Source organism: Aythya fuligula, chromosome 12 (assembly GCF_009819795.1).
Source record: "Aythya fuligula isolate bAytFul2 chromosome 12, bAytFul2.pri, whole genome shotgun sequence".
Classification (NCBI taxonomy): domain Eukaryota; kingdom Metazoa; phylum Chordata; class Aves; order Anseriformes; family Anatidae; genus Aythya; species Aythya fuligula.
In genome coordinates this window covers 10,221,974-10,236,024 of record NC_045570.1, presented here as the reverse complement: position 1 = coordinate 10,236,024, position 14,051 = coordinate 10,221,974, and the positions used below count along the sequence as shown (strand labels likewise).

Genomic DNA, 14,051 nt, shown 5'->3' with positions numbered 1-14,051 from the left:
TTCAATCCGCACGCTAAAGCTGATCCGAGTGCTGCGCGTCGAGGTTACAGCTGGGGGAGCCTCGGGGGAATCTGGCTGGAAAGATAAACGCGATAAAATGATAAACCCAGCCCTGCGCTCCCCGAGCCCCTCGGGGCACAGCCCGGGGTCATCCCTCGGCCCGGGGCAGGGGGAGGCTGCCACAGGGCCTCTAGGAAAGAAGGGGATGTGCGCAGCGTGCTAAAACACATAAACTACAATCTGTGACCACCTGTAAAGGCGTCGAGGTGTGCGTTTAAAAGAGCTCCTCAGTACTGGTGTGTGAATGTTTGCTCCTCAGATCAAGAAGGCCAGAGCTGCACCACAGCACAGCTGAGATATCTGCCTGCCGCAGTAAATTCCGCCTGGCATTGCGTTAAAACCCAGGTGTAAGCAGCCCTGTGACCTGGTGAAGCCTGGGGAGATGGCCCTGAGGTGTCCCCGCCAGCAAAAGCGGAGACACGGGGCTGGGGTGCATGAGGAGCCACTCGCCGTGCCCCTGGGAGTTGGAGCAGTGACTAATTATGGAAATCTGCACACACGCTCCTGTGTGCACATCAGCATGGACGAGCTGGCAAGCGCAGCAGATGTGGTGGAGCTGCTGTACCCACACACCTGACTGAGGGCAGGATCAGCCCCCCCCCCAGATGTCTGCATTGCTGCTGTTCAGGCATCCGTGCTCAAACAGGGAGCTCGCTAAAGCTTGCCCAAGTTTTCTCTGAAATACTATCGAGCTGTTTTTTATTGCTATTAGTATTTTCAAATCTGGCTAGAAAGGTTCAGCTGTTTCCCAGAGCAAAGTCAGGGAAAACATACTTTTGGCCACTAAAAGCCAGAGCAGCTCTTGTCCTGAAGGCACTTCAGAGCTCTGGATCCTGGAATTTGGCAAGGGGCAGTTTTTGTGGCAGAGATGGGCGGGCTGTCTTCTGCTGACCTCTGAAAAGCTTTCCAGAGCTCGGCAGAGTGATAAACATCTTGAAATCTGCATGCCCCCTTCCTGCAGCTGGAAAGCCTCCAGCACAATGCTGCTGAACCTTCCAGCGCCAGCAGCCCTGCCTGCAGCTCCCCATCCATCACAGCTGCTCCCGGGACTGCTCAGCTGCCTCTCCCCGTCCCACCAAACAGCGAGGCAGTGACTGTCTCAGGTTAGAGCGTCAGAAGGATTCTTGCAGGGACCCCAAACCCACAAATCCTGAGTTGATGGTGCTACATGTGCACAAACTAGCTGGGCAGAGGGTCTGCTGCAAGCGTGGCACACTGACCTTGCTGCAGGCTCGCACAGCACCAAGTGCAGAGCAGGTTTCATCTGCTTGGATTACACGTTTGTAAAACCTTAACCCTGCAAGGTGACTGGGAAATGAGAGAGGCCCATGGCCTGCAGCTAGCTAGCAGAGAAAATGGTGGCAAATAAAAACAGTAAACAGGCATTCAAAGTTCTCAGTAATTTGGTGTGTCAGTGAAACACAACTTCTAATTTTTAATGGGATCCCCATCACACCCTGTGGGCAAAGATGGGCTCCAGGCTGTGCTACAGCCATGCTCTCCCCTCTCCTGTGTGTGTGTGCACGCTTCAGGAAGCTTCAGTGTGCTCTGGCAATGAGCGCCTGCCAGTGACAGCCCCCTGGGAGAGGTGTTTGTGCTGCTGCTGGCACAAGGATGAGAGGCAGGGCTCTTCCCATGGACCATGTGGTTATGACTCAGGTGTGTGCTGAAGATGAGCTTCGACACGCTCTGGCCATCCCATGGCTGTGAGGCCTCCTCAGCGGGTTCTCCTGCACACGCAGCAGTGGGGAGTGCACCACTCCAAACCAGCTTGGTCATGGAGCCACAAAAAGGACCGGCATCCCCACGGCATGGGTTTATATCGTTCCATGCTCAGGCTGACTTGCATCTTTCATCCCAGAAGAGCCACAGAGAGGCATCACCACCCCCATCAGCAACTGCTGGGGATGGAGGCACGGTTATACGGGCCTGTCCGCAGTCCAGTCAGGCCACAGCGTGACTGTGCCTCTCAGAAATGATGCCCAGCACCTGGCACAGCTCCTGGACCTGGCCATGCCAGCTCCCCAGCGGGACACCCCCAGGCCACAACCGAGCTGTGCCAGGGGCCAAACTGCACCCAGGCTGGTGGTGGAGCTGGCAGTGGCCACGGTGCAGGGCTCAAGGCAGGGAGCAGGGCCTCTGTGCATGTGCTGGGGCCTCCTTTTGTGCGTGCTGGGGCCTCCCTGTGCCTTTGAGTCCTGCCTCCCACCCATCGGTGCGGGTTCCACCGTTGCCACAACACAGCCATGGCGGAGCAGGTGCTGGCGGTGCTGCCCCTGCCGCAGCTGCGGGCTCGCCTGCAGGAGGAGCGGTACCGGCAGCGGCGTGGGGTGGGGGTCCCGGGCTGGGTGCAGCAGCACAAGGATGCCGGTGGTGGGGCCTGGGCTGTACCCGGGGATAGGCAGGGACTGAGGCTCGGGCAGGATGGGAGAGGGACAGGGATGGGGCCACCCCAAGCCACACCGTGTCCCTAAAGGGCTCCTGTCCCAGGCTCCACTGGTCTCTGGGGTCTGGGTTTTTGAGCAGGGGCAGCTCTGGGGGGCTTTTCTGCATCCTGGTTCAGGGAGGGGAGACCTTCAGCCCTCATTTTGGGGTGTTTGTTTTGCCTTGAGTTAGCCCTTTTCGGCTCTGCCTTTGCCCACTGGCCACACTCAGTGACGCTGTACTTGGCCTGGCGCACGTCCCTGAGAGCTGGGTCTCACCCAGACCCCGTCATTTTGCAGTCATGCCATCGCTTTGCTGAGAGCTGAGGTGGAGATGTTTGAGAATCAGTACCGTAAGATGGAGCCGAGCAGCCCGGCTCTCCAGCGGCAGCCGGTGGCACACGACTCCCCGCCAGAGCTGGTGCACATGCTGGTAGGAGCGGGGCAGCCACCGCGTGGGCTGCACAAGTGACCTAACCCCAACACCTGCCCGAAAACGAGTGCTAGCTGGGCCTTTCGGGATAAGCTCTGGGCTTCCTTGCTGTTCTGCACTCAGCGTAAAGGCCAGGCTGCCTTCTGATTTCTCCCCTTCCAGCTGGTGCTGTGCCTGGTGCATGACAGCACCGGGATCTCCTGGACTGCAGGCGCCAGGTGGATCTGGAAGCACTTCACACACTAATGAGTTAACCCCCGCCCGAGTAATCTGAAGGAGAAACTAAATACGTAGTGGGGCTGATGCCAGGAAAGCAGGGGACTTTCCCCAGGCCCTGTCAGGTGCTCTGTAGCAGGTTTCTCCTCCTCTTCCCCTCCTGCAGGAGCCCCTGTAGGCTTAGACCTGCGTGCACCCACACTCAGGTTCCTCTTCCAAGTGCACGTTGCTCTGTTCCTTCTTACTGTAGCCATGATCAGGCTTTTGGGGCAGATCTTTGCCTCCTGGCCTGAACATCTCCTTCCACCAGCGATGCAGTGAGCAGAAGCTCTGGACCCTCTGCTGTGGAGCTCCTTTCAGCTAGCCTCTTGCAAGGGGCTTTGGCAATGCCTGAGCCTGAAGGAGCCACTTTTGGGGTTTTCTTTTTGAAACTTTGCCTATGCCCAGAAGGGCCCTTGCCCTGTGCAGAGCAGTGCTGGCATCCCGGTATCTCTGCTGAACTGGTGATCACACCCAAGCAGTGTTGTTCTCCAAAGACCGAGCTTTAGCCTGCCCATGTTGTAAGACCCTCCACTCCTCGGGAAGAGGCAGAAGACCCCATCTGTCCTACACAACAAGGTCTAGATAACGTCCATGTCCACCAACATCTCAATACGTGCCCAGATGAAGGCATCACGTTGCCTTTAACCTCCAGCCCTGCACTTGCCCGTTGAAATGAATTGAAAGTGCTTGTGTAGGAAGGTTTTGTGGGTGGATGAGAGGACAAATGAGGCCAGCTAGGTGTGGCCCCAAGTTACCTCTGTTCTGGATACACCTCTGTGTCCTTACTGTAAGCTGGAATCCCTCTAAACTGACTGTTGAGATTATTTGCTCTTTGAACACATGAAAATGCAGCAGCAGTTGGCCAGTGCTGGCTACCTGATGGCATCTGTGCTCTTCCTTGATTGTTGCAGACTCATGGCAGGTCCAAATCCAAGATGCGCCGCTCAACAGGGTATTTCGCAGGCCTGACGGTGGAGCAGAAATGTGAGCTGGCTGAGAGGGAGCTGGTGGACATGAAGGGGGAAATTCAGAGGATGGAGGAGGACACAGAGAAGACCTTGCAGGACATCGAGGTATAGCTCTCCTGAAACCTTAGAACCACCGATATGTCCTGCCATCCTGTAACTTTTCCCACCTCTTTCAATTGCTGTTAGTGGTCCCGAGCTGAGAGTGGGAGCCAGAGCTGCCCCCTAATTGCAGATTCTTGCAGGCAAGTGAACTAACAGAGATCAGATGCACCTGTCTCTGAAGCTGTGTATTATGGCAAGAACTAACAGTAACACAAGACAGCAGAAGATTTTTAGATAGAGAAGCTTGTCTGCTGTGTGAGATGGAGAAATAGATGCTTGAAAGAAAAAGCTCCCTTTTGTCAGCTTTTTGAATGTGTGTCCCTTGTGCCAGACACATTTTTCAATACAGAAATTCCCCAGCTTTTTCTTGAAAGCAAAAGCTCCTTTCTGTCAGTTTCTTGGATGTATGTCCTTCATGCCAAGCATTTTTCAATACAGAAACTCTCAAGAGCTTCCTGCTTTGACTGGGCTCAGTGCAGACCTCTCCAGTGTCTGCCTTTCCAGTCTCTCTAGGACTTCTCCTGCATTTGCTCCAAATCTACTAGGCTGCATTCCTGCTGCAGGCTCCTTGCTGCTGCATCACGATCAGCCCTGTGCTGTCTGCCAAGACCTCCTCCTAGTCAGGGTGCTCAGGAGCTCTCAGGGGAGGAGAAACCTTTCCCTTCAGTTCATGCCGCTGGGACAGGGGCAGCAGGCAGCCCGTGTCCCTCTGGTGTGGCCTCAGGTCACACATTGTAAAAAGACAATCCTAGTACTGGCTTGGAAAGGCTGGTGATGCTTCTAAGTCAGGATGGATTGACAGAGGCTGAAAGTCAGGCATGGGAGAGATTTATTCTGACGTTTGTTTTTGAATGAGTGAAGCAGCAGTGCTCTGTACGACTGTGCCATGTGCCCTGGGCTGCACGGGGTGAACCTCAGTGCACCCACAGGAGAAATGCTCCTAACTCCATCAGAGTACGTCTGGTCATCTCCAGTGTCCCCTATTCCCTAAGTGCTTGAATTAGGGAAGTTGGCACCTCTCGACTTTTACGTGACTTCATTTCTACAGGCGGTCATACAAGAAACAGATATTTGGTGGACTGATGTTAAGAAAGCAATCAGTGAGTTTGAGAAAGACATCGTCAGCACCATCTCCAACAAGAAAGGGAGCATCATAGCTTCCGAGAAGCTGCTGAGGTACCTAGAGGAGAAGAACCACCAAAGGGTCAGTGCAGCAGGGCAAAAGTTGAGCCTGGTCTGTCACCTGAAATGTATGGTAAAAAATTTTAGCTTAAAACCTATTTTCCATGCTTCCATATGGTCTGCCTCACATTTTCAGACTATCTTAGCAACTACCCCAGCTGCTCATCAGCTCGGTGAGCACAGCTATGAGTCCAGGTGACGCGAGGCCCAGCCCTCCAGCTCAGCAGAGCCCAGGGAAGTGCAGAGCCAATGTCCCACGTGTGGGGCAGGAGGATGCTGAACAGTGCTTCTCATGGGAGGGGAAGTGCTCGTTTTTTAGGGGCAGTATGGATGAGATGAATCATAGAACCATTAAGGTTGGAAAAGACCTTCAAGGTCATCTGGTCCAACCATCACCGTACTACCAATGCCACCCAATGAAGGGAAAACACACAGGAAAGCATGAAGTCCTGGTGCTCTTCCTCCTCCCAGACTCTGCTGTCCTGCTATGACCTGCTTTCTTTCTGTAGGATCTGATGAAAGAGAAGTTGCGCCTAGAAAACAGCTTTCTCAAGGGTTACAAGAAGAAGCTGCAGCAGCAGCTCAGGCAGGTACATGCAGCAGCCTAGGAGAAGCGGGGGTGAGATGGCCTGTGAAGAACACAGCTGTCCTTAGGACAGCTTTTCCCACCAAACAAAGCCCTCTTTACCTGGGGCTGAGCTCTGGTCTGTATCTGTAGCTCCGCTCCTCTGGGGTTTGCAGAAGGAGCAGATGGGAGACACGCTCCGTGGGGTCCACTCACAGCAGCTGCAGGTTACAAAGGAGCAGTACGAAGAGAAGATCGAGATGAAGAACAAGGAGCTGCAGCAGCTAAAACTGACTTTGGGGAAGACTGTCCAGATCCTCAACTTCCGTAAAGTGAGTGAAGCTCCCGGTGCCTCTGCTTTCCCCTTCTGCTCTTCCCGAGGGTCACACGTGAGCTGATTATACAACATGTGGCATTTGAAAAGATGTCACGAGCTGCAGCCCCTGATCTTATCAGTGAAAACTGCTTTGCAGCTGGGGCGGATCTGTGTCTCTCGGGTGAGCCCTTCTGCCTGGGGCCATCCTAAACCCAGGCTGCAGTGCCACAGTGTAATACGGGCCGTGACGGCCAGGTACCTCGAAGCAGTAGCTGTGGCCACTGAGTGGGAGCCCCCTGCCCAAGTCAGGCCCCATGGAGCAGCTTTCTCCCCATGCCCCAGCAGGCACAGGCTCCTGCCCTTCCTGGCAAGCACCTCTGTTTTGCTGCTGACAACTGGAGATTTGGGGCTGTCAACACAGGGCTGTGGCCCAGAGCTGCCATCACTGCTGGCTAATGCAGTGCCAGTGCTTGGCAGGCAGCACAGGGCCTTGGTGGGAGCACCACCAGCGGAGACAAAGCCCAAGGAGAGGGCCCACATAAGGTAGAGATGTCTTTGCACGTAGCAGAGAGCTGCTGTTGCATCTGCTAACAGTGTCCTTCTCTCTTGTTCCAGAAAAAGCTTCAGAACACCATGGAAACATCGACATCTCTAATGAAAGACATCTCCCAGAGGATGGAGCTGCTGGAGAAGATTGAAAGAGAAACTGTGCTGGTGGAGGAGGTAAGAGAGTGATTTGGGAATCCCTGAGACTTAACTTGAGAGGACTCTCTGGACGTATTTGTTATGGTACATTAGACACTGATGCCCCTTTGGGGTCCAGCAATAACCTGGATATGTGCATGCTGTGGTGGGGCTGAGAATAAGTCCTGGAGCTCCTGCCAATGCCATTAATACTGGTCAGCTTTGCCCTTTGTGGCTTTTGCCTCCCCAGGGACCAGCCACTGCCTTCTTGAAGTTCTCCTTGATCTTTTCATCAGCAGTGTCCTCTCCAGTGAGAGGTGGCACCGCTGTTACCCAGCTGGGCCAGCACAGCTTTGGGCAGCAGGCTCAAGGCACCCTCGAGCAGCCCGTCTGTGGGATGGAGGCAGGGGTGGATGCACCACACGGTGCCCTCAAACGTGCAGCTGCTCTCGGGCCTTCAGTTTATCCTGCCTGCCTGCTTCCCCGGAGGGCTGGCCACCAGCTGGCAGGGGGACATTTTCCTGGGATGTCCCTGCCCTCTGTCCCTTTCCCTCCTGCAGCAACGAGCCAAAGCGAAGAGTCTGGACCGGCGGCTGCAGAAACAGCTGTCGGACTACAGCACCCCTCCCGTGATGAGCTATGTGCAGACGGCAATGGCTGTCACTGACCTGGAAAAGAGCATCAAGGCTTGGCAGAGGAGGGCAGAGATTGCTGAGGTGAGGACAGTGAGGCAGAACCGGGTGCACGTGGAACCTGAAGGTGTGTAAGGAGAAGGGGACGTGTGGTGGCCCAGTATGTCTGTCCCTGCACAGGCCTTCCCCAACACCCAGACAGCTGGTGGCTCTCCGGTGCTTGTGGTCCTCTTTGATGATCTCAAACATCCATTCCTCATCTGTATCTTGACTCTTCCCTGGTAAGGAAAGGCTGTGCCTGGCCAAGAGCCAAGCATGAGTTCATGGCAAAGCTGCGAGAGCAGTATCTTTGTCTCTGCCCCTGGCCCAAGTCCTGCAGCCTGGGAGGAGGTGAGGAGATAAGACAGGAGCGTTGCCAAAGCCCAGAGATAGCAGGACACATCCCTGTCCCTATCCTGTCTGATGTCTGTGCGCACAGTGGGCGAGGAGAGACACTGCTGGGGCAAAGCCAGCCCCTGGGACAGGTCCTGCGGTGCCTGCTCACCCCTGAGCAGGGCCTGGGAGTGGGGTGGCGCTGGGCTGTGTCTGCCCAGCACTTCGTTCCCCAGTACCCTGGGCTGGGACTGGCTGTGTTTCTGTGGTCCAGCCTTCCTCAGAGGTCAGAACGGTTTGGGCTTGAGCCTCCAGAGCCAGCACGGCAGGCGGAGAAGCGTGGATCTGACCGCAGCTGCTGCTTGGATGCACTCCATGGGCAGTGCCCGGAGCCTTGCCAGCTGTGGAGCTAGAGAGATGTCAGGGCTCAAGGGACAAGAGAGGGATGCTGGAGTTGTCCCTGAGATAAGAGGAGCGACACCAAGGATCTTGTTTTTCCTGCCAGCCTTTCTGTGGCAGGACAGGTCAAACAGCCCTGCTGCTGTGCAGAGGGCTGTAGGTCTCCACGCAGTGCTTTTGTGTGATGTCTCCAGGCTTCCTGTAGCATTCAGAGGAAAACCAAAGCTGTTTTAGACATGCAGGAGCTCTTCTTGGTGTGCTGCAGTGAGCACTGAGCTCAGGTGGGAGTGGGGCAAGAGAACGGGCATGCAGTACCGCAGCTTGGAGCCTGGCAGCTTCCTCCACAACATACCACTGCTGTCTGATCATCCTGAGGCCTTCTCCTTTCTTCTTTTGCAGATGACCTTGCAGGGCTACCACAGAGCATGGAACCAGGTCAAGATGTCTGGTAACCAGCAGCTAGCAGAGGGAGCCGCCCCATTCTTCTGAGTGGATTACCCCAGCTTCCCAGTAATGATAATTTTGGCATTGCTGTTAATAAAGCCTTTCACTTGTCTTTTAAGGTCAGATAATTTCCATGAGTAAATTCCAATTTCGGGGCCACAGGCAGATAAGATTTGTGATGTAATTCTTAGCTCCTCTCATCTCCCCTCCACTTAACTTCCTGGTCAATAAGATATTAGTCCCAAGGGATCTACAGGAGTGGTCAGATTGAAACCCAAGGAAGAAAAATGATGATGGGCATTGTCATGGGTTAGTGGATGACATTGGTGGTGGGGTGATGGTTGGACCAGGTGATCTTGAAGGACTCTTCCAACCTTCATGGGTCTATGACTCCATGAAACAACTTCAATTCTTGCCTTGACCATTCTATGATAAAAGAAGCCTGGGAAGGAGGGGCCAGCAAGCAGCAGACAAAGGCACTGAGGCACCTGGAGGGCTGATGCTCTCCCAGCAGGTCATCCCTGGGACACTTCCCTCCCTGGTAAGGCCCAGACCATCACGTTGGGTGTTTTCTGCAATAGTGGGGATGAGCATGGCCAAAGGAAAGGGAAATGGTGCTGGGAGAAGGCTACACACCATGGCTGGAGGGAAACCCTGGTTCGAGAACTCATTTAAACCTGCATGCAGACCACGTCAGTGTTAGCTGACCTGATTTCTTCTAAGCATTTGAACATGTTTCATGTAAACAGAATTAGCAAGGACAGGGTGCATGTCATGGTACATTTAGGACAGGGGCGACCCAGGGAAACCATAGATGTTTTTTTCATGGTTGTCCTCTCCCTGGATATAGCCAGCCCTGCACATAAGAAACTCAGTGCCCTGTCTCCCTGTTCCTGTAATAACTCTGTAAGTGCTTATCAGTCCCACTGAGAAGGGCCTTTCACATGCATTATCCCTGCCTCTTGTGATGCTGTGTTTGAAATGCCTTGGGAATCAGCTGGGAGGCAGCTGATGATCTCCAGGCCTCTCTGTTGTTGATCTGTGCTAAAAGGGGCCACTTGCCCTGCAAGATCCAGGAAAAAATAGCTGTGAGACACCAGCTGCACCCTGCCCTCCCCATGGGGAGACTGCTCTGAGGCTGGGCCCGGCCACTGGCCAGGCTGTGCCACCACAAATGCAATGTGCTGCGAGCTGATGCAGCCTCCAAAGTCATGGGGTTAAGCCCTGTGGTTAACGAAGCTGGCCCAACTCTGCTTGGAGACAAACCCAAAGCTCTGCCCACAGCGGGCGAACACAGTGCTGATGTGAGCTTGTGCAAAGTCTGCCTTGGGCAGGAGGGGATCCGGCTACACCAGTGATCTTTTTGGCTGCACGTCCCCTTGTGTTCCAGCGTTTTTGGTATCTGCTGGATCATTGCCACTGCCAAGGAAAATGTATGAAGTAAAAGCATCTGATAAAAATCAACTGACTGCAGTAAAACACCAACCCAGCTAAACCTGTCTGTATAGCTCAGCCTGAGCAGCCTCTGAGACATGTACCTGCAGTTTCCCAGACTCACAGAAGGGCTGAGGTTGGAAGGGACCTCTGGAGATCATCCAGTCCAACCCCCTGCCAACCAGGGTCACCTAGAGCACGTTGCACAGGGTGGCATCCAAGTGGGTTTTGTGTATCTCCAGAGGAGACTCCACAACCTCTCTGGGCAGACTGTTCCAGTGCTTTGTCACCCTCATAGTAATGTTTTTTTGTATTCATCTGGAACTTCCTTTTTTTTGTGCCTGCTGCCTCTCGTTCTCTCACTGGGCACCACTGGAAAGAGTCTGGCCCCATCCTCTTGACACCCTCCCTTCAGATATTTACACACATCACTAAGTTCCCCTCTCTGTCTTCTCTTCTCTTAAACAGGCCCAGCTCTCTCAGCCTCTCCTTGTATGAGAGATGCTCCAGTCCCCTCAGCGTCTCAGTAGCCGTCCACTGGACTCGCTCCAGTAGCTCCATGTCCCTCTGGCACGGGGGAGCCCAGAACTGGGCACAGAGCTCCAGGTGCGGCCTCACCAGGGCTGAGCAGAGGGGCAGGGTCACCTCCCTCGTCCTGCTGGCAGCACTCTTCCTATGCACCCCAGGACACCATGGGCCTTCCTGGCCACAAGGGCACACTGCTGGCTCACAGCTAACCTGCTGTCCACCAGGAGATGGTGTTGAAAGCCTTGCTGAAGTCACGGTATACCACATCCACTGCTCTGCCCTTGCCTACCCAGCCAGTCACCTCATCAGAGAAGGCTATCGGAGTGGCCAAACATGACTTCCCCTTGGTGAATCCATGCTGGCTGTTCCTGATCACCTTCTTATCCTCCACATGCATGGAGGTGACCTCCAGGATGGGCTGTTCCATCACCTTTCCAGGGATGGAGGTGAGGCTGACTGACTTGTAGTTGCCTGGATCCTTCTTCTTGGAGAATGGCATGATATTGGCTTTCTTCCAGTCCTCAGGCACCTCTCCTGTTCTCCATGGCCTTTCAGAGATGATTTCCTCCCAGCCTCCTGGCTTACAGCCCACCTAGTTAATGTCCAAAGACCAAATACCACACGTGGATGAACATACATGTACGTGCTCTTGCAGTTTCCACAGGGATCACTGAGGAACTACGTGGGAAATCAACCAGTGCCTCCAAACACTTGTCTCCAAGGCAACGTTTGAACCATCTGTGAGCAATCCGATAAGATTCCCAGTGCTGTGATCGATGGTTTTGGTTCTGCCCTGAAGGCAGCAGCTGCAGTGGAGGCTCCCATGGCAAAGGCATGCACAGCATGGCTGGGCCAGGTCCCTGGATGCGTGGAAGAACAAGGCCATCGGCACATTCCTCTTGACTGACCTCATTTCTGCACACATGTGAGGGAGCCCATCTGAAGGTGCTGGTGTTTGCCATCCTCTGAGGAGGTGGCCTGGGACTGTGTGGCCAGCAGTGAATGCCTCCAGGCAAGGAGAGCTGTTGCGCAGAAGGTCTGCAGCACAGATTGCTTACTCCGTGCCTTGAAAATGTCTCTGGATGGGAACTTTGCCATTTTATCAGAGCACAGAGACCTCTGAGGCTTTTGATCAAGGCCTCAGAGACCGCTGCAGGTGTTGTCTGCAGCAGCAGTGGAAGGGCACTGTGCCCTGCTGTGCCCCATGGGCTGCAGCAGCTCACTGGAGCTATTTAGCCTTTATGGAGTATGCATGGAGCAGCCTGGTGATGGAAAGGGCACTGAATGACCTTGGAAACATTTTGTGAATTGGCTTGATACCTTCTGAAGGCCACTAGAGCCGGTGAAACCTTTGGATTCCTTCCAGTCCTGTCCCCCATGTATCTCCCAATGAGAGCAGAAGACAGCAAAGAAAAAGAGAGGGAGAGTACCAGAAAGCTAAGGCAGGAGAGGAAGTGTCTGAAGAGGCCTTGGTTTGATTTCTAACAATGGGGCAAAGAGCTGATCCAGGATAAATCCACCTTGGTGTCTCAGGTTTGCTCAGACAGGGCTGGTGTCTCTTTGGGAGGTTTTATGCCAGATCAGGTATCACAGGAATCAGCCACCCTTCAGCCACTTACACATGAGGAATGACCAAAGAAACAGATCCCTGCAGCCCTCACAACCCTGCTCTGCTCCTCACCCTCGACAAACACCAGCCTGAAATTTTTAATCTTAAAAAAAACATCAAAAAAACATTTCAAGAGGCAGGAGAGTGAGATATGCCAGCAAAAGCAAAGAGCAGTCACTAACAAGAGTCTGGTCATAGGGGTGTACCATTCTCTAAGGGATCAGCATGCCCTTAACTCGAGGGCAGATCCATACCGAATTTGTTTTTCTATTATGAGGATGATGACTCAATTTATTTCCGAAGGGTGCCCTTGCCAAAGGGCTCTGTGTTTGTGTACTTCAGAACAGAACAATTAAAAACCTTGTTAATGCTAAAATCCTACCAGGCTAGCACAAAAAGGAGAAAGAAAGAGTCATACACAGAGAGCCAAGAATTGCTAAATTTACAGGCATCATAGGAATGGAAAGATTTTTAAATTATTTTTAAAGATTTTTAAATTAAAGGCCAAAAGAGATTGGATGGGAAGGATTACAGAAGGCCACAGGTTCTGTGTTCAGAAACCATCATGGTTAGACATGGTTACACCGAGGAAATCTGCCTCCCAGACAATGCTCAAAAGCTTTCAAATCAGTTGCAGACTCAGTGCAGTTTGGGTGACGTGGTCTGGTCCTGCTGGGCTGGTTACAAACCCCTTCGGGCTCTGGTCTCATTCGCTGAGAAAGATTTGGCAGGAAGTTCAGGAATGGCTCAAAGACCTGGTTTGTGTTTTCTCACCTCTCTGGTGGTTCTAGACTTTGCATAAAACCTCCAGAGGATGAGGAGATGTTTTTCTGACAGCCTTGCAAACAAGGGTTTCTGGATGTGGGGCTTTTTTTGTGTGACAAGAAGGATGCTCTTCACTACACGTCAGAGGTTACATTGCCCCAGAGCACCATTCTGAAACTGTAATTTACAGTCTTGCCTGTCTTATGCCAGAAAGGCAAAAAAGACAATTTTAACTACTAGCCTAAAACTACAGTCTTCGTGATTTAATTGTTAAATATTAAAATAAAGGTAGCAAGAGTTCTGCGATCAGTGCCCTGACAGATTTACGTTTGCTGGCAGATTCCTCATTTTAATGGCAGTCTTCCTATACCTCTGGTAGCACAGCAATAGACATCCAAAACAGGAATGTCTTCATTGGGATGGCAGATACCAGAAAAGCCAAGACCAAGAGCCTGACTGCACTCTCCTATGGGATCGTGTCTTGTGTAGTGGGACTTCATTGACAGGTTTTCTTCATATTGGAGTGAAATTTAAATTTCTCTGGCTTCCAGGGCTTCCCCAGAGCATTAGCTAGAAGCAGTAATGTTCTTGGCATTAAGTGATGGTGTAACCTCTGCTACAAATCCTTTTGTCCTAGGAGGAGGAGATGCCCTGCAGACTGATGGCTCTGCCAGTTTCTGCCTTCACCCCCTACATCCAGCTATCCTGCATCACTGATGCAGGGACAAGAGAGCTCCAGAATTTTTCCCTGGGGGACATATCCCTAAGCCCTGTGCGAATGAGGCTGTTCCAAGCCTGCAGGATGCCCAAATCCATGAATGACTGCTAGAGTATCCAGTGACTAATGCAATGGCTTGTTCTGCCAAGCAATCACGGC

General features: G+C 53.1%; 1 protein-coding gene across 1 annotated transcript; it reads left to right on the top strand.

Annotated features, from left to right (window-relative positions):
• The first annotated feature begins 2,306 nt into the window (after positions 1-2,306).
• CCDC113 (coiled-coil domain containing 113) lies at positions 2,307-8,883 on the top strand. The gene is made up of 9 exons (XM_032195779.1): positions 2,307-2,371; positions 2,784-2,916; positions 4,086-4,247; positions 5,293-5,448; positions 5,936-6,016; positions 6,168-6,323; positions 6,923-7,030; positions 7,552-7,707; positions 8,794-8,883. Exons 1-9 carry the CDS (start codon positions 2,307-2,309, stop codon positions 8,881-8,883), a joined length of 1,107 nt encoding a protein of 368 aa, XP_032051670.1.
• The last annotated feature ends 5,168 nt before the right edge of the window (positions 8,884-14,051 follow it).